Here is a 25,948-nt window from a genome sequence, read left to right as displayed (position 1 = left end):
TTCAATTTAAATGCAGTTTTTGGGATTCGATGTAGTATAATCGCAATGCTCAAAAATGTTCTGTCATTACTGCAAGCCTTCAAATTAGACCGATTGCTGATTATGATATGTTCAGTTATCAACATTTATATAACGCTTTTAAAAAAAATTGTAGTGCCCGGTAAAGTGGCGACTCCAAATGTAAGCGGTAAGGAAGAAATGATGCAGACGATATATATATGTTTGCTACTTGTCCGATGCTCGAAGAATTCTGGCTTGCTGTAGGTAAGACTATCTCCTACGTATTGGGTACCGATGTGGAGGTAGGCACTGTCTTGATTAGGTTTGGGATAAGGCAGCAAAACCTGAAGAGCGCGTGTCTGCACGTAAAACAAAGAAATTTGAAGTTTTACCTAATCCTGATAGCAAGAAGGGAAATCTGTAAATTATGGACTCAAATCTCTGCTTCATCTTGGTAGACGTGGACACTTTCTGTGGCCTTTTTTTTGAAAAAGATGGATAGGTGGGAAAATAAGAGAATCGTAGGGGGTGGCTGTTGGAATTTTCTGAACACCTTGGTAAATTGATCTGTCCAATGATTACATCTTCTCATAGCAGTGGTCGTAGGAAGCAAGTCAAACCCAAGGCAGCCCAGTAATCTTCTATTGCTATAAGAAGAGTGTCCAATATGCTAGGCACATGGGTCGCTACAATCCGGAAGGTGCTTATTATTAAAGATTGGAGATAGTATGAGGACGGAACTAAAATTTGTAGTGCCCTATAGCAGTAAGTGTGGGTGACATTTGCATACGGTATCACCTCACTTCTGAAATGCCGAAAGGCCCTCAAGACCTTGCTGTTCGATTCGAATAAGCCTCTGGAACGTGCAAGCATCTAGATCCAGTGATTGGCCATGCTTTATAAATCCTGATTGATTGATTGATTCTAGGCTTCTAGTTAACCAGAGTCAAAGTGGTTTGATGTCGCTGTGTTTGGTTTGGGAAGCTCGCTCTGTGGTTGTTTTGCCCAGTAATGGTTTGTATTGGTAAAGAGGAAGAATAAGATGCTTCTGAGGCTAACAGGGATCTTTGTGGTGTATGGGTGTATATATCAAAGGGCTTTGCCATTTAATTTATTTTCACTGCAGTGCAAACAAAGGTGTCTTTTTCAACAGTATCTTGATGACACCCACTTTTCAAGTGTGTCTCTACCAATAGCATCCCCTTCAAAAATAAGCCTTAGGAAAGCCACAAGGTATGTCTTTGTCAAGAAAACATATGTAAACATAGGCATGTAAAAATGTATTTCCATGCAATAGTACATTAAAGCCAATGGTGATAATGGTGGTAGACGAGTCATGGTATTTGTGGTAGTAATGTTGTGTAGGTGATGGTGCTACTGTTATTAGTAGTAGTGGTTTTCACAGTGGTATTAGTGGTGGTATTTATTGTTTGGTGGTGGTATAGATAGGTGGTGGTGGTGGTACTGGTAGCGGTGGTACCAGTGAGAGCAGGGTTGTAGTATTATTAGTGGTAGTCTAACAGGTGATGGTTTTGGTGGTGTTATTGATGGTAGTACTTGTGGTAAAATTCATGCTGGTGGTGGTATTGGTGGTATTATGTTTGGTAGTATTATTAATATTAGTAGTTGTGGTATTAGTGCTTTCATAGAATTGTTAAGGAGAAGCAATACATGACCTGTTATTAATAAGCATTCTTTTTTTGCATATAAATGAGTGTTTTATTATATTACATGCAATAAATTGTTTATGCTTTTTGATTCAAATCCACAGCATGAAATATCAGAAAATCTGCTCAAGGGAAGAAAAATAATAGTTTATTATTAAAAATGGTTCCCTTCCTAAAAAACAAAATGATCTCTTTTATGACCATCTGCCTTAGCAGAGTTAAGCTGTACCCTTAGTGTAATGAAAAGGAGTCCAAAGGTGAAGTTTTATTGGTAACTGGTGAACTTAAAAGACATTCATAGCACCATATTGCATAGCTGAAACGTTTGACAAAAGGCCAAAATCTACGTTGCAGCTTAAAAAAAAACGAATTGTGCTCAAGTCTTTACTTTCTGAACAAAAATACTGTAAATCAAACAATATGGTATGATGACAGCAAAGTTAAACAAATGACAGCACATGAACGCAAAAGAGCTATTAGCCTGTCATAAAGACAATCACCTATCCTTGTGACAGGTTTATGTATCAAAACAACACTCATCTCCTAAAAAGAAAAAGCCATAAATCAGCCATTACTATGTCATTGTGCCAGCAAAGTATACAAATGAAACCACATACACGGTTTCTCAATTACAAGCTACGCATGTCACATATATAACAAAATAACTAATTGATTCCCTATCACCAGATACAGCGGGGTCCCATATGATTGCTTAGGGCAAGACTATAAGGGGTTGTAGTCATTTGGCATAGCACTATGGGACTACAGGCTGGGGGGCGACAGACTTAGAAGGACTCCTGCTGCCAGCTGCACTTAGGGAATAGCACTTCTTAAGGCTAGTGAGGAAGGTAGGCTGGCCAGGAGGTCCTGTGGATCTAAATCAGGCAGATTAGACCAGCACCATGTGATTCTGGGCAATAGCTTGCTTAATCTTCCCGACGGCCCCCAGCGCCTAGAGACCCTAACGGGTGATGGTTCGCGCTTTACAAATGTGGATTATTATTATTATGTTCTGGGCTGAGGCGTCCCCTACATTAAATCTCAATGAGTGCATGGGGAGATAAAAAGCAGGTTGAACTGTGGCTGATGGATGAATAAGAAGATAGATTCATGATTTTGAGGAGGGAAACTCAAGGCAGGGTCCCTGCAGGGACTCATCTGCATTGAAGCTGGTGTGCAGAAGACGGCCAATTATATCAGCTCAGAAGTAGTCCCTGACCTGAACCGTACTCGCATGTTGTGTGATACAGCCAGCAGCAACACGTCTCGTATAACGCTGTGCTCTCAAATAGTAGTCCAAGTCTCCAGGTCAGGACTTTAGTACTAAAATTGCTAGGAAGAACTAGGATGCCCTTGTCTATGAACTTACTGGACTTTGTTCAACACCTTTTATAGCTCACATTTGCACATGTAAAAAGTGTGGGCGTTCTGTATCAAGTCTAAACTTCTATCTGCAGCATAAATGTTCTACCTAGAAAAGTATGTGTTGCTCGCTTACTGGAATCTGCAACTGTCAGAGATAGTAAAAGACATAGTTAACTTAAAGATAACATTGGCACAGTATCTCCAGTAGAGGGACATCATACAGCTCACTCTGTTCCCAGTGGAAAATAGAGATGACACTCATTCAGAAAGGACTCGGATCATGTACAATAAGTAAGTTAATGAGACGTACCTTATCTACTGGACATCCTTCCACGCTTCCTGTCAAAAGGAAAACATAAAAGTGTAACTCAAGTGATAACTCAACGCAGACATTAATATAACAGTAAATGAAGAGACTTTTCTCATGAATCAATATACTTTCATCTGGTTTGTGCTAACTTTTTACTTGTATTCAGTTAGTTTAGACAAATCTCAAAATTATTTTTAATTGTATTAATTATTTACTGATGGTAACTCAAAAGGTTCTGTAAATTTCTTGGGGACCAACATGACTAATCAATTTGTTTGACATCAGTAATCAGGAACCAGTCTACGTGCCCTCCACAGTAGTCACTGTGTCCCTCTGGGCGTGAACTGGGTACCCTTAGGTTTTCACACAGGAGTTCAGGAACACCCATCAGTTTCTGTACAATGCTGCCATAAATGACAGATGGTGAATACTGCAAAAAGGAGTTTATCTACACAAACCATTGAGAGGCAAAACTGATTGTATGGTACCGCATTTACAAGAAAGAAAGAAGGTTATGCAGTTCCCTTTGGCCATTGTTACTCGAAGGAAGAAGAACAAGACCGAGACTGAGACTGTGAGAATAGGTGTCTGGGTTGACCATTCCATGTTGTGTCTCCTCGGTAATTACCTCATCAAATAGGGGACAGTGGATGTCAAGTAGCTTCAATTGCAGACTACCCAACTTGAGCAAACAATCCAGAAAACTCCAAAAGGGCACATTCCAGTCCCCATTGCCCCCATCACCAAAGCCCTCGTGATACCGCCAAACCGCTCCTGCATAAAATATTCCAAACCTGCAGTACAATAATACACATCAACTCACACGGCAAGCCACGTTCCTCTGGCTCTACAGCAATGCACTATAATCCGCTTCCTTCAGGCAAGTGGTATTCTTGCAGGAAGCATGCATACCCGAGTCCAGCTTGCAAAACACTGCTACCACTCAAAGCAGACAATGGGAGCAAGAGAGGGTTGAGGTCAGACAAGCATCAGGCAGCAATCCAACATAACATATTTTGTGAGAAGGAAACACTTGTGCATCACAATCCCTTCTACAAATTGAGAGAGCACACCTTATAGCCAGGTTCTGGGATGATCTAAGAGGGGAGGCGAGGTGAGTTTCCATGAAAAGTTGAATTTATGTGGTAGTGTGTATTGGTTCCCTGGGAGTCACTCACATCAAGACTCAATTAAGTATTATGACTCACTAGAGCACTAATTCCTGGCTGTTAATAGTTCAGTCAGATTTAAAATGATGAGGGAGACGAGGAAGCAAATGAAAGTTGTTAAAGCCCCAAGTCTTTGCATCTAATTCGAGAATCCCCTCTACTGCACCACTTTTAAAGACTTGCAAGTGATGAACAGGAGCATCTGTTGCAGTAGCTCAGGTCTTCAACAGTGGAAGATTTTTAATTGGCATTTTTTGCTGTCTTCAACTCCTGCATTCTGCCAGAGAAGATCAATTGCAGCTTTCTTCTCATATATGTCATTGCATATCATGATGATCGAATGTAATAGAGCCCTCTAAACCTGTGTGATTTCTGCTTCCTTGCGGATGTCTCAGTTGATTCGAGCTGCTTTTTAACAGAGGTGCCTTCTTTGTATAACATAACCGGGAAATCAAACAAGGCACAAGGCAGAAAAATTCTTCATATTCTTCAAATTACCACAGGGGTTTTGTAACTTGTTCACTGTTGCTCTGAAGTGTCACTGTAACACAATGTAGGCCTTTCACAGTCACAGGCCCTGCACCCAGCACACTCAGTGGAGATCCAGCTTCCATAGGTTTTAAACAGTTGAACAAGTTACTCACCTTCGGTAAAGCCTTAACTGGTAGAGACTCTTTCTAGCTGCAGATTCTTTACATTGAAATATTATCCAGGTGTCAGACTGGATTCGGAAACTTTTGGTGAGTAGTAGCCCTGCCCGCCAGTAGGTGGCATCGTTCAGCTCTGCGTGGCATTGTTGGTGTCATCGACACATAGGAACGCTGACCACTGGTGCACTAAGTTAGGGCCCAATTCTTTACTCTACATTCAGTTCGCCGTTCGGGAAGAATTGGTAAGGAACCTGTGGCTAGATACAGTCTCTACCGGATAAGGCATAACAGAAGGTATATAAGCCGTAGATTTGTTACGTTAGAATAGAGACCCATGCAATACCTCCTTGTAGGAGGGGCTGCAATATGGATTGACAAAAAAGTTGTGTAGAACCGAACAGGCAAAGTGACCGTCACACCTGACCTGACTGTCCAGGCAGTAGTGCATCATAAACATATACAAGTAAGCCCAAGTTGCTGCTTGATGGATATCTACGACAAGAACTCCACAAGCTAATGGGGGGTCACAGCAATGTCTCTGGTACAATGAGCTTGCAAGCCTTAAGGAGGTTGGTTTTTAATCAATGCGTAGCAGATATTGATGCAAAGCACTATCCATTGAGAGATGGTCCTTTTCTGCACCGCCTTCCTGTAAGACCCAGTAGTTTCTAGCTTGCTGGGACACATCAAAGCCAGACAGAATCCACAGTCCTAGATAGGATGAGTACGATACAATTGTCCTATAGCCCGTGCTCACCCTTGAGTAGCTTGGCACACAGCAGTCAGGCTTATACTCAGGGTCAAAGTGCAAAGTATTAGTACACCACCACCCTGGCAACACACTGAGTACACTACAAAAGACTCCACGCCGTAGTTACGAAACACTGATCTTTGTATTACACACACATTAAATTCAAAACGACATACCCACTGGATATAAGCTTTACAGTTGTACGCAATTGTCTCTCTCATTAGCAGCAGAACGGCATGAACATATACATACTAGTCATAGATATTCACCTGCCCCGTTATCCCTTCTGTCTCGTAAGCAACATAAATCCATGTGGGTCCTTCCTCAAGGTGTTCATGATCCAAACAATCCCTCCCACATCAAAAGTGACAGAAACATATATGCAGGCTGTTCAGAGGTATTCCACTTTCCCACTAACACATTAGCATAATACACGGCTTCCCCAATATCACATACCCCATACTTGCAAAGGTCAAGAAATCACAAGTTTTGACTATGCCTCATAACCCAGCCCCTTAAACCACACTAGCTAACAAAATTTGTTACACCCGCTGGCGACACTTTGATTAGATTGTTGGAATCACCTGATGTGAATGGAAACAGTTACTTGGTTTCTTCCCTCCAGATTAGGCCTTCAGGCCCCCACCTGCCCCTTCACAAGCGTGGGATCACTGTCCCCCGCAGGCAAAATACTGTGATATCGGAAGCTGGTGTGCTCTCAAATTGGAAAAGAGTTTCCCTCAGGCAGAGGCGTGAGCTGTAGTTGCTCCAGGCTGCCAGCCATGGGTGCACACAAAGCACAATGAGACCCCTCAGGTTCAGTCATGATATTCTTAACAACAGAGTACCTTATGGTGTGGGTCTGAAGAGAGGGAGCTAGCACAAGTTTCCAGTTGCAAGCACAGGTCCCTCCGACTTGGCAAACTTCCTCAGCACTCAAACTCCTCACATTCTGGGACCCCTGGTGGGCCGCTTATCTTTACGAGCACACTCCTCTGTACAGTGTGATTACAGCATGCGTGAGGATGGTCCTTGTCCCAACCGATGATAACTTCCACCCTTTTCAGCCGCACTATCTGTGGTCCTTATGATCTCAGGGAAACTGGAGATCCTTTATGTCACTGGGATCTCTTCGAGAGAAGGCCAGCCAACTAGCCCTTGTAGAGTGCTTAGGGACGCGGGACGCAACAGTTGGCAATTTGCTGCAGGCCAACAACATCTAGGCAAAATCCACCAAGTGATAGTCCCCTTACTGAAGCACGACAAGCCCCCATTGAAGCACAAGTCTACGGATAATCCAGTTGGCTCCTCTTGTTGATATCCCAGTGTAAAACCAGCGTGGTATGGTTCCAATCCCAAAAGGGTCTCTCACTCCTGAGGGCAGAGCCCCATTATTTATACCCACAATGGCCTTTGAAGATGAGATCAGTTCAAAAGGCCACCTTTGAAATGCACATACCCTCTCTAAATTTTGTCCTGTCTGCAATCCTACTCTTGGAGGCTTGATCAATATCTTTAGTGGGGCCATGTAGAAAATACTGCTCAATAGCCTTTCCAATGGTCCCCCATGTTAATCAATGCAAGAAGCAGGACCCACATTACCGAACACACAGCTAACTCAACTCAACCAATCATGTATACACCAATCACCAGCACGTTTAAGACAAGCACAGCGCTTTGGAGCTGAATGGCAGTGTCAAAAGTGCTCAAAGTCCTAAGGCTAGCACATAAACCAGCAAAAAACCAGAAGGGACAAAAGCAAAAAGTTGAGGTTAAGCACCTTAACAAGGGCCATTTCCAACACTTCCCTTTTAAGGTGCCCCCTAACACCAGAACCTCAGTTCTGAACAACCTGCATCATAGAGAACAGAAGAAGAGACAGGCACTAGCGATAAGAAGACTTGCCCAAAGCAAAAGAGGGCTACCATGCACTTGTGGCAACGCTATTGGAACTGGCAGATCGAGACTCATCCTAGGCTATCTCTTGGCTCTGAAGGTGGGGGAGGGAAAAATCACATAAGTCTCAGTACCAGAGTTTCAGAACTTTTTGGAGACCCTCAACCACATGTTAATAGACTGTGGCGTATGTGATCTCTGCTTAGTGTGGTTAGGTGGATAGCCGCATCATCGGGTCTTGTAACTTGAGTGTTCCGTTCTACAAGTGATAGCAAAACCACCACCAGGAGGGAGACTGACTGGGTGTTGACAGTGGGGAGTAGATGAAAGGTATCTCCTATCCTTTAGGTGAATCTTTTTAAGGGAAAAGAGTAGGATGGGCTAAGTCCAAAAACAAAGCAGTGTTTAGTGAATGAGTCACTGGTCCACGACACCTAGTGGTCGGGTGGACATGTTTCGGCCTGGACCAGCCCCTATGGGTCTATGGCTTTTGTCAGGACCAAAGGGATATATATGGAGGCCTTATACTTCAGGGCTTCCCGGATAGTGTGTTATAAGAAAGTGGAAGCCTTCACCCCTCTTTGTCAGTGAGCACACTTTGCTCCAGAAGGAACGTGGTTATAGGTACAGTCTTTAGGCCTATACTTTAAATATGTATTTCATTTGCATTATGATGAGAGATGTAGGACAGGAGCTTAAGTTTGGCTTTAAACCGCCCGTGCAGTACTCCTTCATGCATCTCTCCCCAACCGAATATTCTTTCTGATAACCAGTACCTCTTGGAAGCTGAATGAGCCTCTGCTTCTTCCTCCCTCCACTTTTTTGATCTGTACTATCTCTTGGTTCCTGCAGACAGAGGGACCCCTACGGAAGTCTGAAGCACCCTCAGACGCCCCTGGACTAGTGGCACTAGTCCCCTGAAAACTGCAGGTAAAACAATGTTCCGGATCTGAAGAATTGCTGGCCATCGGGCCCTCCGAGGGATTGCACAAATCCGGATGGTCTAGTGAATTGTGGGAACTGTGATCCTGCCTTCTACAAAGTTACAGGCAGTTAGCGCTTTCCCCTGGGCTACCGGACGTCAGAGCTACTTTCTGAACTGCTTACCACTGCCAAGGCTTGTTGATTGACAGTCCGGCAACTGACCCCTTTACTCAAGGTTGTATTAACAGGGAATTCCATCTGAACTTCAACTGATGTCAGCAGCCACACCAGTGTTGTCTTTTTGCATCTTTTTCCCACGCAGCCAGGGGGTAAAAGCAGCTCTCCTGCGGCTCCTGTTCAGCACCAAGGACAACCAGGACAACTCTGCACCCGGGCTCCACAGGCCAGGTAAAATCAAACTGACTGTCGTGGCTTAGTCCTGCAACCCGCATCACCTTTACCATGCAAGGGTACATAGCAACTAGACCTGCAAGTGACTGATTGTCAACAGTGCTTTTTTCCATTGACTACAATGTTACATTTTTACTTGTACTGTTTTGCACTTATTTTCTAGTGCTTCAAAAATCTATGTCTCTGGCTGTACGTATGCTATTTCATTCATTTTGGTTTGTAAATTAAGATAAAAAGACACTTTCTTTTAATACATTCGTATCGTATTTCTTCCCAGTAATGTCAATTACTTATCGTCTACGTTGGTAACGCACGTTCCTCTAGTAAAGCTTCACTGCTCTTTGACACACTACCAGGACTGAGCTAACGATTTATTAGTGTGAATCCAAGGACCATCTTTGCGGTATGGTGATAGTATTACATGGTGAGGTCTAAGCCCTACACCACGTAATACTCCACTTTTCTACAGAGACCTTTTGGAAACCTATGTACAATATAGGATTTCAAAAAGGATGGCTGATCTGGCAACTGCAGGAATACTGAAATGGCAGAAAGATAACCTTTCAACATGCTCAAAGAAGAGACCTGCTGGCCTAAGGTAAGAACGAACAAAAGGACCTTGGAAAGAGGGGAAACAAAGAGTCAACTTTTTCATCTGTACACCATGCCACAAACTTGCTCCTATGCCATCTTGGTCGAGGGATGTCTGGCTGCCAGTATAACATTGCATACTATGGGCAGAAGGTGAAAAGTTGTCAGCCCTTGCCGCTCGATTTCCACAAATGAAGCTCAATTGTTTTCAGTTTCCGGTGCGGAACCCTGCCCTGCTGCTGAGAGAAAAGATCCTCCCGAAGAGGCACCCTGATCGGGGGACTAGTGCTCATCCATGAACAGTTTGGGTTACCATACTCTGTGCCCAATCTGGAGCCACAAGAATGACTTGGGCTTGGTCCTGTCTGATCTTCTTGAGAACTCTGGGAAGGAGTGGTATTGAAATAAAGACATACATGAGGTCGGAGCTCCACCCAAGACGAAAAGCATCTCTGAGTGAGATTCACCTTGGAAACTTCAGCACGCAAAACTGCTGACATTGTACACTCCCGGCGGAGGTGAACAGATCTAACCAAGGATATTCCTACTCTTTAAAAAGACCTTGGGCCAACTCCAGACGGAGATTCCATTGATGATCGACTAGGCATCGATAGCTGAGTTTGTCCAGTCTGGCATTCAGAGAGCCCTTTAGGTGTTGGACCACTAGGGATATGCACTGGTGTTCTTGCCATGTCCAGAGGCACAGATCCTCTTGACAAAGGGTCCATGACTCAATTCCACCCTGTTCGCTGCAATACCACAATGACTGCGGTTGCCTGCAGGTTCAACAATGCAATCCAGTCTCCCGGGTGCAGAGTAGACAGAACTTGCGCAAGCATGAGCATCTTGAATTTCTCCGTATGCGGAAAGTGATTGAGAAAGCGCAGGTACAGAATAGGACGAGGCCTTCATCCTTCTACGGCACCAGAAAGTAGCGAGAATAGCAACCATCACCTACTTCTGATGCCGGCACCCTCTCTGTAGCTACCTTGGCTAAGACAACAAATACTTCCTGACGGAGCAAGGAGAGGTGATCTTCCGTCAGCTTGTTGTAAGTAGATGGCATGTGTGGGGGTGTCACAAAGGCAAGGGAGAAGCTCCTTTGGACGAGCTACAAAACCCTACGGTCGGATGTTATTGACCTCCAGTGCTGCAGGTGAAGGTATATCCTGCCTCCCACTGAATGTTAATGATGGTCGGAGGGCAAACTAAAATGGTGTAGAGGCTGCAGCTGCCTGAGCAGGCCAGGGGCGTGAGGGTGGACCTAGCCTGACTTCTGGTGCTGTTCCGTAGGGAACTACCTCCTCAGCCACAAAAAGTTCCAGATCGTATGAGAGTATCGGCCCAAGAGACACACGATGTTCACCGACCACAGTGCCAGGCTAGCAGAAGAGAACATTCTCTTTCGCAGGTATACAGCCTTTTGGATTCCCTATCTAGTGGAGTTGTAGGGAATGTGCTAGGGGTGATTTTGTAAGTGGAGGCCTGGACACCAAGCTCCCCAGGGTGGGGTGCAGGGTGAGGAAACAGGGGTACCCGGGGATGGGGCCATAGCAGCAGGCAATTGTCCTATGCACAGGAGCCCCTGTGAAGAGTTTGGACCAGGCCCGAGTAGGATGGCGGTAAGGGCATCATTGAATGGGAGTAATGGTTCAGTGGGGGCAACTCCTTGCTGAAGCACCCCTATCAAGATTTTTGTATTGACTGCCACTGACGATAGCAAACAAAGTCCGGGAACTCAGCCAACCTCTGCAACACCATTAAGAATGAGCACCCTCCTCCGTAGCCACAGTAGGGGGAAAGAAAAGGCAAGTGCAGAGCCTGGGAAGGTGGTCAGTACACTGGCATCTGCCAGATCCTCATATCAGTTGTCCTTTGTATCTTCTAATGTCTGATATCAATAAGGTTCTGCAGACCCCTTCCAATCATCGCCCAATCCAGGCCTGTCATATAAATAAGACACTGGCTCTGATATGGAGAGTCTGTCCTTGGTCGGCGCCAGGGTCTGTGTCAGACGACTCACGTCCGGCAGCGTATCAGAGTGGGGAATGGTGATGGAGGCGGCTCCACCGCTAAGTGTCAGTGGCGCCAGAGGCGTCAACACTACAGCGAACGCTAGGGAAGGTTGCTCGACCTGCGCAGTTCCGGATCCGTCAATGGATGAGGTGCATGGCCACGTAAAATTCTTTGATTTGGGCAGGGGTCGCTTTTGCACCCGGAAATTCAGAGAGGTGCAGAAATGGCCCACGCACAGGCTCCACAACAGAGCTATTGTAAAGTTCATAAGAAATAAGATTAAAATCCAAGGTCCATGAAATAGGAATTTATTCAGTAGAGCACAGTACAGCTGTCATCAGACGAAACTCCAGCATAATGACCAAAGCTCCATTCTAAGTGAGGTAACACAACAGTAAGGCATGAGCCATGGATTGAAAGTATACAGTGAGGTTACAAGGGAAATACACAATTAAAAGGGAAAGAAAGAATATAACACATCTCTTCTCTTACAAAAAAAAGAACTATTAATTTTACATTTAGAAACCATTCATTTTACATTTAGAAACTCGTCTCATATTCCAGACCTGTCCATCTTGAGTTACTACACTGTTGTTGTTAACCTTTACGATTTTCACAGGTCTACTAAATTTAGTTTCATGCTTATGAAGAATCCCTGGTTTATGAATTCAGACAAAATCCCCCACCACAAAATCAGGAACTCTAACTTTCATACGAACATCATAACTGTTTTTGCTTTTAACTTGCTTCTCTTCCACTCTCTTCGCTACATCTTCCTTGTTTAACTGAGGAAACTTGCTATTAACCATTTTTTTAAACCACCAAGGACACAACTTAGAAACCGGATCTCTACCTTTCAGCAACCGAAAAGGTGAAACTTCAGTGGTGTCTGAGGAGTTATATGGTACAACCACAATTTTTCCCTCAATTTATCCTTCCAATCAGCACCAAAAGCTCTTGCCCATAAAATATCTTGTTTGAGAACTCTGTTGTATCTTTCCACTTGCACATTACCTTGAGGATCATAGAGCGAAGCAGTAACATGTCGAATGTTATGTACTTTTAAAAAGTCACTCATTTCACGAGACTTCAACTGAACACCATTGTCTGAAATAATAACTTCCGTACAACCCTCTCTGGAGAAAATTTCCTTCAAAAACAAAATAACACTATTAGTGGTGACATGCGGAACCAATTTCACTTCTGGCCATTTGGAGTGGTAATTCACCATAACAATGGCAAATCTGCAATCTTGAGGTAAAAAATTAAAAGGTCCAGAGATATCTAATCCAACCTTCTGCCAAGGGTGATCAGGCCACTTTACAGAGATAAGTGGAGCAGGATTACATCTGAGAGACTTCTCACTGCTCACACATTCCAGACACTATCTAACGATTCTATTCACAAATCTGTCCAAACCGGGCCACCAAAATTACTTAGATGTAAAATAGTTTCACGTAAAGACACAGGTGGAATACATTTACCCTGCCTATAAATAAAAACACCTTCCACAAAAATCTCTTCTGACACTTTCCAAAATGGAAACAATTCATCTGAAATATCCTTCCTGAAAGGCCAACCAGCCCAAGCAAATTTAATAACATCTTGCAAGATTTTATCTTCTTCCATACATTTTCTCCACTACTCCTCAGAAATAGCAGCATTTTTATCAGATATTATTTCAGAGAAAGTAGCTACAACTTCCTCTTTACAAGAGACATCACTTTCATTACAAGGAAGACGTGATAAACAATCCGCCATAACATTCACTTTTCCTGGAACATATTCCACAGTAAAAGTATATTCTTGCAATCGTGACATTAATCTTACAATTCTAGCTGTAGCATTCAACCCTCCACCAGGAGCTAAAATGGTAGTCAAAGGCTTGTGATCAGTTTTCAGAACAAAACGTGCACCCCAAATATAATTCCTGAAGTGTTCAACACCCCACACACACTCTAATAACTCTCTTTCTATCACGGCATAACGCCTTTCTGTCAGATTCAAAGTACGCGAGGCGAATGCCACATTCCACTCATCTCTCCCAGAGCATTGCGACAAAACACATCCTAATCCATAAAGACTTGCAACTACAGTAAGAACACAAATTGTTCCAACACAAAATGGTTTGAGAGACGGTGCAGATACCATTTCTGCCTTAATATTTTCAAACGCTTCCTGTTGACCTTTTCCCCACACAAACTCAACATTTTTCCTGGTGAGTTCCCTTAACGGCTCCATTTTCGAAGCAAAATTCTTTATGAACTTACTATAATATTCACACAGTCCTGTAAAGGATAGCAACTTCTCTTTGCAATCTGGAGCCGGAGCCTTGAGTATAGCATCTACAAGTGATTTTTTAGGAATAACCCCATCTTTAGATACTGTATGCCCTAAATATTCCACAGATTCTTGAAAAAATTTACACTTGTTTTTTTTCAAAGTGAGCCCATGGTCTTTAAGAATTTTACAAACATTACTAAGATGTTCTGCATGTTTAGTTTCATCAGGCGAATAAATTAATATATCATCTTGAAAACATTTTACACAAAACTCCATTTGTTTGAAAAGATGGCACATAGACCGTTGAAAAACTGACGCTGCAGATGCCAGTCCAAAAGGCATCCTCCTGAACTGGAACAACCCTTGTGGTGTTATAAATGCAGTTAAATGACGAGACTCTTCAACTAATTCTATTTGATGATAAGCTGACCTGAGTTCCAAGGTCGAAAAAACAGTAGCACCACCCAACAAACTCACCACCTCATTAATATTAGGCAACGGATGACAGTCAATTAAAATATTAGCATTAAGTGCTCGAAGGTCAACACAGAGTCTTAAAGAATTATCAGCTTTCCGCGCCAAAACAATTGGAGAAACCCATTCCGATGACTCCACCTCTTCAATCACACCTTCATCCAACATTCCTTTCAATAATTTTCCAAGTTCATCCCTCATATTTATGGGTACATTTCTAAGTTTTTGCTTAACTGGACAAACACCATTTTTTAATTTGATTTGATGTGTGAAACCTGTCAATTTGCCTAAAGTGTCAGAAAATACTTCAGGAAACTTTTCCTCAATAAAACATGATTCCACACCATTCTTCATGATACTCACAACCTCACAGTTGTCCAACATCATAACTGGATCCTTATTACTTGGATAAAGAATGATACCTAATCTCCACTGATCCTTCCATCCCAACACATTCACACCCTTTCTTGCTACATACAATTTAATAAAAACAGTTTTACCCTTAAATTCAACATCAGAAGCAACATACCCTACAAAATCAATAATTGATCCATTGAAACTTCGAGCAAAAATATCAGGACTAGACAAATCTTCAATAGACAAAATCTTCCCAAACATTTCTTCAAAATATGTTTCTGTTATTATGTCCATGGCGAACTAGAGTCTGCCATAAGTTCTAAAAACACGTTCATACATTTCACAGTACATTTAGGCAAACTCAATTCTTCTTCTTCATCAACAGAACATACATTCATAATAGAAACAGCCATCCCTTTCGCCAAATTAGAATCTTCCTCTGCTAAGCTTACACTCCTTACAACAGATACAGTCTTATTTCTAGGGTTAAAATTCTTTTGAGGTTCAACATTCCTCCTCCGATCGTCTCTGCACGCAATTGCAAAGTGTCCCACTCTGCCACATTTAATACACTCCTTACCTATGGCTGGACAAAATTTAAATGAGGCCACATGACTGTTACTACCACACATGAAGCAAACAATATTTTTCGAATCTCTAGTAAATTGTTGAAAAGATTTAGGCGGTATTTTTTTTACAAGACAAACTTCATCAATACTTTTACTACTATCCCCTTTTGCATTAACATCTTCAATCGTTTTCCTCCACTTATCAGATTGGTCAAAAGCTTTAGCGGTGGATATGGTGTCATTAAGATTTGGATTCCCTAAAATCCACAATTGTTCTTGCGTTTTTTTATTCCTTACATTTACAATGATCTGATCTCTTATCATTTCATCAGCAAGATTACCAAAACTGCATGAAATTACCAAAGTACTGAGAGAAGTTAAGAAATCATCAAAATTCTCACCTGCCCTTTAAGATCTGGTAAAGAATTTATATCTATTAAGAGCAATACTTGAGGTTGGTTTAAAGTGGGGTTCAATATGCATAAGAGCTTCATCAAATGCACCATAATCTCCACTAGCTACTGGCAAAGTTCTAAAAATCGCTTGTCCCTCAGAACCCAGACAATGTAATAAAATGCTTTTCTTTCTTTCATTACCCATCCTTTCTCCATCAATGGCTTTTAAATAGGTCAAAAATTCTTCCTTCCAGCGAGATCATGGAATAGGAGGGCCTCCTTTAGCTTGTAAAAATTTTGTGGGTAGGTCAAATTGCATATTGACACTATAGATCTAGACACAGTAACACTATAGATCTAGATACAGTAATATTTAAATTACCACTTTAAGACAAAATTATAAAGTAAAACTCAAAGTAAGTATAGTTAAAATATAACGTATCACACTGTTTGCAGCGTTAGCTTAAAAGCTAACTCTAATATGGCGGAACTACAACTCTATTGTGGAATCCAATGTCTTAGAAGTACATTTTTTTTTAAATAAAAAAAAAATGAAGAATTGAAAATGTACTTTCAAATGCGCTGCCGTGCGCATCAGCTGGAAATCCCAATTAAATGTTGAAGCGTACGTTTTCTTACATCCCTCGTCGCTCCAAACTACTTATGGAAATGCACCTCCGTGTGAATCGGCAATGAAGTTTCCAAAGCGTTTCCAAGGTGATCCGAAATGGTTGCCAGACCTGATCACGTTGGAGTGGGAGCGTGATGAAGTGATCACGACGCTTGTAGTCCTTTGTCAGTTGTTCTTGCTTTACCTTACAGCGAAGCTCGTGTATTCTGCGTGTGCAACAGCAGAAACGTGACTTACAAATATGCGAAGACCACAAGAAGGTAACGATAATCCCAAAAATGATAAACGCTCAAAATTGTATATCTCATCACTGGAATTTTACAGAAAAATAATTTTAAAAATGCCAAACGTAGTTTTCAAAATTGTAGGTGCAGAATGAGCACGTACTTTCCTCGAAGGTAGTTGTAGAAGTCACAACGATAAACTTTCAATTTACTCTGAATAACAATCCACAAGTTGCTTGAAAAAAAAGTAATTTCCTTGAAAAATTTGAAATATCCTTAGATTCTTCTCCTCTAGGAAAGCCACGTATTAAAATTAAGTGAAAAATTCAGTAAACCATTAAATCCTTGTAATCTTTGATAGATCCCAACATTGTACCGCGCCTGTGCTCAAATAAGTAGCAGGTACGTAGTCCTCGTCGCCAAAATTGTAAAGTTCATAAGAAATAAGATTAAAATCCAAGGTCCATGAAATAGGAATTTATTCAGTAGAGCACAGTACAGCTGTCATCAGATGAAACTCCAGCATAATGACCAAAGCCCCATTCTAAGTGATGTAACACAACAGTAAGGCATGAGCCATGGATTGAAAGTATACAGTGAGGTTAAAAGGGAAATACACAATTAAAAGGGAAACAAAGAATATAACAGCTAGGCCTTGAGAGCTTACGGCCCAGTGAAAAGTCCGAAGACCTGCCAGGTGAAGTCAAAGACATCTTTGACTTATTTTTCTTTTTGTGGGTTTTTCTCGACCTCCTCGACAACTTCAAATGGGATGATGATTGGCGGGTATGACTTCACAAACGATCTCGGGCTCTTCTTCACGACCGACATCTGGAGCGTCGCAGAGTTGATCAACAGCAGGCGGCGAGGAGCTTGAGAGACTGCTCTCTCAGCCCCTTAGTATGCATGACTTGGTAATCCTTGCATGTTCTGGCATTGTGGTCTCGCTCAAGACACCAGAGACAGTTCTTGAACGTCGACATTTCGACCCCTATTATCGTGTGTGTTTCATAAAAATCACAACGGGGTCTTCTTCAGGACAATAAAATGCTGTGTATGCCCTGTTTTGAAAGAAAAAGAACGGCTATTTTTAGATATCAGTTTGTGCGTTTGTATGAAAAATTAGAAAAGGTGTCTAAAACATAGGCTCACCTTGTAGATTGTATCTATGGGTTGCACTTTCTGTTAGGTAAAAAAATTCAAATGGTCCCAAAGAACTCCGGTGTCTTGTTCCTGTAGTAACTATGTGTGTCAATAATTGATACATTTAACTCATAATTCCATAAATTGTACAAATGTCAGATAGACCTTTAGTTCAGATCAGATTGATTTTTTGGACTTAACAATTAGGACTGAGTCCAGTGTCTTGTAGACAATGTTATTCAGGAAACCCCTGAAACGCAACACGCTCTTAGGATACTCCAGTCAACACCCAAGGAACCTGCTAGATAATCTTCCCTATGGACAGTTCATCAGGTTAGTAGAAACTGTGCAAGTAGGGAAGATTTCTTTAAGGAATCAGACTTACTCATCAACAGATTAGGAGAACAAGGCTACCCAAGAGGCCTTTTAAGGGAAGCACGCAAAAAGGGCATGGTTTTGTCACAGGGAGACACTCCTACAGGTCAACAAAGAGAAAAGAACCACTACTGATCGAGTGGTATGTGTCTCAATATTTGGGAACGTGAGCAATGAGATTAAGAAAAAATCATCAATTGCAACTGGTCACTGATAACTTATGATATAGACACCAATGAACCACCACTTTTTGTTTTTAAAAGAGGAAAGAACCTCAGAGACCATGTAGTTAGCTCTTATCTCAAGTTGAAACCCAATGCTGACATTCGTACGTAACTGATGCTACCACCCATACAAGGTCACTTTAGATGTGGACACTGCAAAGTCTGTTACATAACGGTGGAGCAGAAACAATTTCTGTATGCAGGAAAACAATTTCATCTCCTGCATCACACAAATTGCAATTCGAAAGACGTAATATACATCATCATGTACCCATGCAATAAGGTTTATGTGGGGCAAACAAAACAGAAAGTCAAGACATGAATTCACCAACACTGCTCTAGGATGAGTTGCGAAGGTACAGGGATTGCCACTAGTCGACCATTTCAGTGAAATGGGACACCAAATAGACAGTCTTATATGGTGGGTTCTGGAGAGAAGTCTACCCAATCCTAGATGGGGGGATATTTCACAGCTACACTAAACTCACGCAAATGAAAATGGATACATCTCCTTGACTCTGTCAAACAGGGTCTTAATGAAACTGAGGAAATTGCCAGACAAATCTCCTTACTTTGTACTACATGAAGTATCACTTATGTTTATACTGTTAATGCTTGATGACACTTTGAATGCATGTATACACTTTGGGCATACTTCTGGACTTTTGTACTTCTCAGTCTTTTCTTCTGTTCCAGTAAATGTGTAATGCTGAATGTATAATCAATGTCTTGTCTGACACATGATGATTTATGTGGCATTTTACAGTGTTCCATCATGCCAAATATATGTGTGCGCCTAGCATGTAAAACTGTCTTTCCACAATCTTCATCTAAGATGTATATGATGCTAGTTTTGTCAGGAACACCTGATTACACCTATTTATTGATTTATTTATGATGCACTTCAATATTACGCTTGCAACAAGAATTTTAACCATATTTATTCATGCTTATAATTGTAAATTGTCATCTCTTTGCAATATGACTATGAGGGCACGTATAGTGAGAAAGTACATTTTTACATGTTTTATATGTTACACATAACACTTGAAATAGGTTATTTGACTTATTTACTACAACAGGGCACGCGTAGCGAGAAAGTAATTTTTTTTACATTTATTTTTACATGTTTTATATGTAACACTTAAAATAGGTTATTTAACATGACGGTGGTCACACACATATCTATAACTATTTTGATCATTCTCTGTCACAGAACACAAGTGTATGCGTATGGTACGACATCTCTCTTGAGGTGTTTTAATACGCTGCTCTTTACACATGTTAGCTTACAACTGTGGAGAATTTCAACTATTTATATCATCAGTCGCCGGGCCATGCACATTTCAGTGAGGGCCTTTGCCATCTTGATGTCCGCGGTACAAAGGGACACACGTTTCCAATATTGTTTGTTTTTACGTGGACAACGTAACCGTAGGTATGGTAGGACATTTCGTCCGGGGCGCCATAACCTGGCCCCTGGGACAATTCATCTCTTTTTTCAAGTACGGTTTTCCAATATCCATGCCGGTATAAACATAATGGACTTTTATCCTTTGTCCATAAACCACATAAATATACACTGCACTTATTCAAGATGGGGAGAAATCCTTTTGTGCCACAGGTTAGGTTTTTTGCCTGCCTACCTATCCAGGAAGGTCTTCGAGAATAGTAGCTCGGTGTCCCGCCTACATCGTTGTCTCCTTAGCAACGCGTCCCGGCATTCCAAACGTGCCAACATGCACGTGGGATGCGGGCACGTCACTTCTTTACAAGTAGCGTGGAGACACAAACCTAGTCCTCTGCAGACTCCGGGCAGCCTCGCCGGAGGTAAGTCACCTTGTTTTTTCAAACTCCTTGTGTGACTTCCTTTAAATGACTTGTTTAACTAAACGGGATGGGACACATTTACCCTAGTTTTTCATATATTTCCGCCAATTTTCCTAACAGATATGGAGGTCTAAAACCTGACGTGTGTGGGTATAGATAGAACCTAGGCTGGCCCAGGTCCATCGTGAGACGCTGTGTTTGTTAAAAAACCTTAAGGATTATTTGCTGATTGCTCCGAGCCCGTGAGCCGGAGTTAAGTTGGCTTTACTCGAATTTTACCATAAGTTGGAGGTACTTTCACCCTGGGCTAATTAGATTGGTCCTTCTATCCAAATAACACAATGTGTTTTGGTCTATTTAATCCATACCTTCCGGTGGCTGTTACACGTGTGGGTGCAACAAAATAAGTGCCATCACAGAGATTTGGAGTCATCCGTTTTGTCGTAACATACCTGACTTAGCATGCAATCCCGGTGGTGGGCTCTTTTTGATGATGACCCGCCGACCATGTTTTACATATGTATTCCATCATTGATTTAGGATGAGCGCCTGAGCTTCCAACTATTTGAATTTGCCTTTGACAAATTGAATTATAATTCCGGATACATCTTCATCATCAGGTAGGGACTATCTGACATCCGTACAATCTATGGATTTATGAGTTAAATGTATCAATTACTGACACACATATTTGCAACAGGAACAAGACACCGGAGTACTTTGGGACCCTTTGAATTTTTTCATCTAATGGAAAGTGCAATCCATGGATACAATCTATAAAGAGAGCCTATGTTTTAGATACCTTTTCTAATTTTTCATACAAACGCACACATTGATATCTAAAAATAGCCGTTCTTTTCTTTCAAAAGAGGCCATACACAGCAGTTTATTGTCCTGAAGAAGACCCCATTGTGATTTGTATGAAACACAAGATAATAGGGGTTGAAACTTCGACGTTCAAGAACTAGCATGCTTTCAGTTCAGCATGGTCTATAGAATTAAAGTAGTCTTGTTAGGGTTTCTGTGGATACTAGTAATAGAAGAAGAAACATGGTTTCAATTTTGATGTTTTTGTGTCTTTGTTAATATTTGTGGAGTTTTTTTAATGTATATTGTCACAATCTGTCATCATTTCATGTCACTACTGTGAATATATTTTTGTGTATATTGTTGGGTGTGTCAAATATTGTCAATTAGTATTTCTGTTTATCTTTTTAATTTTCTAAATACTAAAAAGATTAGATGAATCAAAATTGTTGTTTTATCAGTTGTGTGCTGCTTCCAGATATGTTGTGAATTCCCATCACAGATTTGTATGGGGTTGCAAATTTCAGCACAGGGACTTGTATTCAATAAATACATCATTCCTGATGCTTATGTTCTAATCAAGCTACGTCTTCATTAAGAAGTATTCTTCCCATACCAAATAATTCCTGATATTTCGGCAAACAAGCAGCTCTCAAGACCAAGTCCTAGTCCTGAGGAGAAACCCCAGCAAGAAGGGGTTCAAAACGCGTTGACACCAGCGATTGGGCTGTTTAACATAGGGTGTGCCTCGAGGGAATATTACACATTCTTTTTTCCCTGTCCATACAACACCCTCTGAAATTTGTAACCCCATAGGTCACGACACAGGCAGGACAACAGGCAGAAGCCTCCATTTAGGAACATTTCGGTGTCCGTCTAGTGAACTTTAGAAGCAAGGACTGGTCACTTGTACCGTTTGGAATATTTTGCATGTTTATTGTGGTTTCTTATTGTTTTGCACTATGTTGTATCACAATCTGGTAAAGTGTTTTCAAAAACAATTTTCGCAAACAAAGTGTTTCCTGATGCATTACATGACAAAAATGGCATAATCTTGTTTACAATAAATGTCAAAGTAAAGTGAAATAAATCACAGTCTAAGGACTTGTCTAACCATTTATATGATGTGAATGGTCTATCTGGGCATCTTGATTGTTGTATTTCAAACAACAAAATCAGCATGTTGTTCCATATTAGGAGCTAATTGTCGCACCAGATAAATAACGTTGCCCCCGGTATCGTTACTTATCAGGGACGATATATGTAATGCCTTAACTCGTAATCAGGCCCTTAGACTGGTATCATTATCCAGCCAAGTGACACAAATTCTACCTCAACGTCAGTCCCAAATGCTGGAGAGGCTGTGATGCAACAGGTGGTACAAGACACATCTGGAGGGAATGTACCAATTTCTCTCAGTTCTGGTCTGAGGTTCTAGAGGCCCTTAAGGGGATTCTGGGTTACCCTGTCACTAAGAACATACCCACAGTCTTACTGGGAGTGAGACCATACAACTTGAAATACCAGACCTTAAAAGGACAATCTAGTGGAGCGGCTTGGTAGCACCTAAACTTATTGTTGCCTCACACACGAGAAAACCATCTCTCCCCCCGGTCCCCAGGAACACAATGACATACACATGTAATAATGGAAGAATTAATTGTCAACAAAACAGATCGAAAATTGATTTTGAAATGGACTGGGGCTCTGTGCTGATCCGCCTCTCGTAGGGAGTACTGTCTTTGTCTCTACCGCCGAGGTTGAAGGCTTTGAACTTACTGAACTTACTAATAATGTAATACGTAGTGGAGAAACACAGTGAGGATCCAAGCTCACTACAACCATGGAGAAAAAGTTAGATCGGATGAATAGTGGGATACGAGATTCTATAGCCCCACCCTACTATATACTATATTGAGGGGTGTGGGAAATACCACTGTGTTAAGTGGAAAGATTGGGGGGTGGTAGTGGGAAGTTGGGGCTTAGTTGGAATAAGTATAACTTTGCAGGGTTCTTCTACAAGAAAAGAGCTTTCCAATGCAAATAGAAAATGTACTGTTTTTTGGATACTATTAACAAACATATGATGTACACTATGCCCCAGTAACCAAGGAATTATGAGTACTATGCTCTCTTTTTCTTGTTTAGTTGTATTTATATTAAGCAAATACAAGGAGAGGATGGACGGAGTGCTGAAACTTTTCAGACACTCACCCCCAGTCACAGATCTGGGTTGAATCCATCATCATTCTTTAGCTCACTTCGCCACCTCAGTTCAGACCCAGCTATTGGCAAATCAGTCTTGACCCTGTGCCTCATGGGAACAGTCCAGCCCGAACTGCCAAGCCAGGTCTTGCCTGAACCAGAAACAAGCATCCTGGGACTGGTTTCTGGGTAACACCCTTCATCAGCCAGGCTAGCTTGAATCTAGTGGCAAAGTGAGCAAGGGACTCACGTCTGGGCATACCCTGCCAACTTAGGGCGAACAAAGCAAACATAAGGAGATGATGGACGGAGTGTTGAAACTTTTCAGACACTCACCCCCAGTCACAGATCTGGGTTAAATCCATCATCATTATTTAGCTCACTTCGCCACCTCAGTTCAGACCCAGCTATATGCAAATCAGTCTTGACCCTGTGCCTCATGGGAACAGTCCAGCCTGAAGTGCTAAGCCAGGTCTTCCCTGAACCAGAAACAAGCATCCTGGGACCGGTTTCTGGGTAACACCCTTCATCAGCCAGGCTAGCTTGAATCCAGTGGCAAAGTGAGCAAGGGACAAAACTATTGCAAATGTTACAGATCCAATCTGGCACCTGGAGTAGATTCATGAGTTGAGCAATCTGTAGGTAGAAGTATCCTCCAGAAATTAACAGAAAGAAAAAAAGGGAATAGAGCCGGAGCTGTGCACAGAGACTGTACTAGGAAAAAAAGGCTTGCCAACCCAAGAAGAGGACTTGGAAGAAAGCTTACTGAGTGGGCAAAATCCGTAGTTATTGCCTGCAACTAAAGCATTCTGATTGGCTATTCGAATAATAACATTCTTCTGTGGTTGATACTAAAGGCTACATTAGGTTTTGCCGAGTTTGTAGACTTTTCTGAATCGTTTTTGGCCACTACAGGTGTGGCAGGGTATACTCAGACATGAGTCCCTTTCTCACTGCTCCATCAGGATTCAAGCAAGCCGGGCCGAAGACGGCTGGAATGCCAGAAACCGGTCCTCGGTAGCTTGTCTCCTTTCTGGTGAAGAATTGGCTTGGTAGTTTAGTCTGCCCTGTTCCCATGATGCACTGGGCCAGGGACTGACTGATTTGCATATAGCCAGGTTCTGAGCTGGGATGGGGCAGTGAGATAAATAACGGTGATGGATCAAGCCCTGATCTTTGGACTGGGTAAGAGTGGTCTGCTTAATTCAGACACTCTGTTCATCACCACCCCCTTTTCTGAATCGTGTTTGTAGACTAAACATCTGCATTTCAGAACACACCTGCTGCTACCTTGGACCTTCTTACCCTCTCTGACTTTAACCTGCACCAACCTGTGCCCTCTTTATCAACTACCTTCTTCTAAATTTTGATGGTGATATGTTACTCCTTACCTTCACGGTTCCAACATTGTGTTTGGTCCACCAGAGATGCAGCAATAACGTCAAATCCAAGTTCCATGTTTGTGTCAGGTGCCTTCCTTTGGCTTAATTGTCTACAAAAAAGAAGAATGAACATTTATGAAGTAGGAAGATTTTAATGGGAAACATCCTTTACCCCGCATGCGTTACTCCGCATGCCATTACCCTGCATTTTTTACACCACAAAATCTTTTACAACGCGGGGCTTTACATTGATAACTATCACAAAGCATTCCCCAAAGTAACACCCCAGTGGAGTTAGAATAGTAAATTGCGTTGTAATGGGGAATGCGTTGTAATGGATTGCGGTGTAAAGCCCTGTGTTGTAAAAGATTTTGCGGTGTAAAAAATGTGGGGTAATGGCATGCGGAGTAACGCATGTGGGGTAAAGTGTCCTATTTGATTTGAATGATTACTGTCTTCTTGAGTGTTTTAAAGGCAATTGACTATTTTTAAGATAAAGCTGTGAGTAGTTTGTGTTTCTCCATTTATTTATGTAAAAATATTTTTTGACCTTTTATTTGTGGCCTATGAAGGTCACAAACCCATACAAACATGTAATATCTTCTTGGGGAGAAATGTGATTGTCTTGTTCTTATTTCTTTCATGAAAGTAAGGGATTATAATGTATGTTAATCTGGACAGCGGCTATGCACAACGTAGTTGAGAGATCAGAAATATTAGAACTGCAGGAAAATAGTATGAGAGAGGAAGTAAAACATATTGCCCAGACTGCTGCATTTTATTTTTGTAAAACAGTTTAGTCACTGATTTTTTACCCAGGCACATGCTGAAACTAAAAGCGTTTGCCACACTATAAGTGGTGCAGGCGAAAAGGAGCTAAAACAAAGGATCCAATCAGTAAAAAAAATGTACATATTGGACAATGAAAATTGTCATTACTATTATCAATTTGAAAGGTAAGATCAACTGTAAAAAACAGTCACACCATTCCAAAGCACATGATAATTTTCTTGGAAATAGCGATGACTGATGCCTCAAAAATACAAATCCAACAAGTTACTTAACTTCACTGACTCCTTTTTTTGGAAGAGACTCTAGAAAACTGCAGATACCCCACCATGGGAATATCCCCAGGCATCAGACTGGATCCAGGAACTTCCGTAGCAATTTTCACGTGCGTCAGTAGGTGGCCCTGTGCAGCTCTGCAATAGATCCGCCCTGTCCTGGATATGGCATCGGAGCCCTTATGTTATGTTATGTATCATGTTATATTATGCTAACTACAATTCAAATAGTGCA

At 41.7% G+C, this 25,948-nt stretch overlaps 1 protein-coding gene across 2 annotated transcripts in view; it reads right to left on the bottom strand.

Moving 5' to 3' along the window:
* The window catches only part of WDPCP (WD repeat containing planar cell polarity effector), a 2,342,145-nt gene that overhangs the window by 98,866 nt on the left and 2,217,331 nt on the right, over positions 1 to 25,948 (bottom strand). For both annotated transcript variants that reach the window (XM_086927625.1, XM_086927624.1), the window contains 2 exons: positions 24,659 to 24,759; positions 3,343 to 3,371 (listed from right to left, as the gene is read on the bottom strand). In XM_086927625.1, the coding sequence (XP_086783751.1) occupies positions 3,343 to 3,371; positions 24,659 to 24,759 (130 nt within the window). The remainder of the gene's footprint in view (positions 1 to 3,342; positions 3,372 to 24,658; positions 24,760 to 25,948) is intronic.

Source organism: Lissotriton vulgaris, chromosome 6 (assembly GCF_964263255.1).
Source record: "Lissotriton vulgaris chromosome 6, aLisVul1.2, whole genome shotgun sequence".
NCBI lineage: Eukaryota > Metazoa > Chordata > Amphibia > Caudata > Salamandridae > Lissotriton > Lissotriton vulgaris.
The sequence above is the reverse complement of the archived record's forward strand: the minus strand, read 5'-3'. Positions and strand labels throughout refer to the sequence as shown.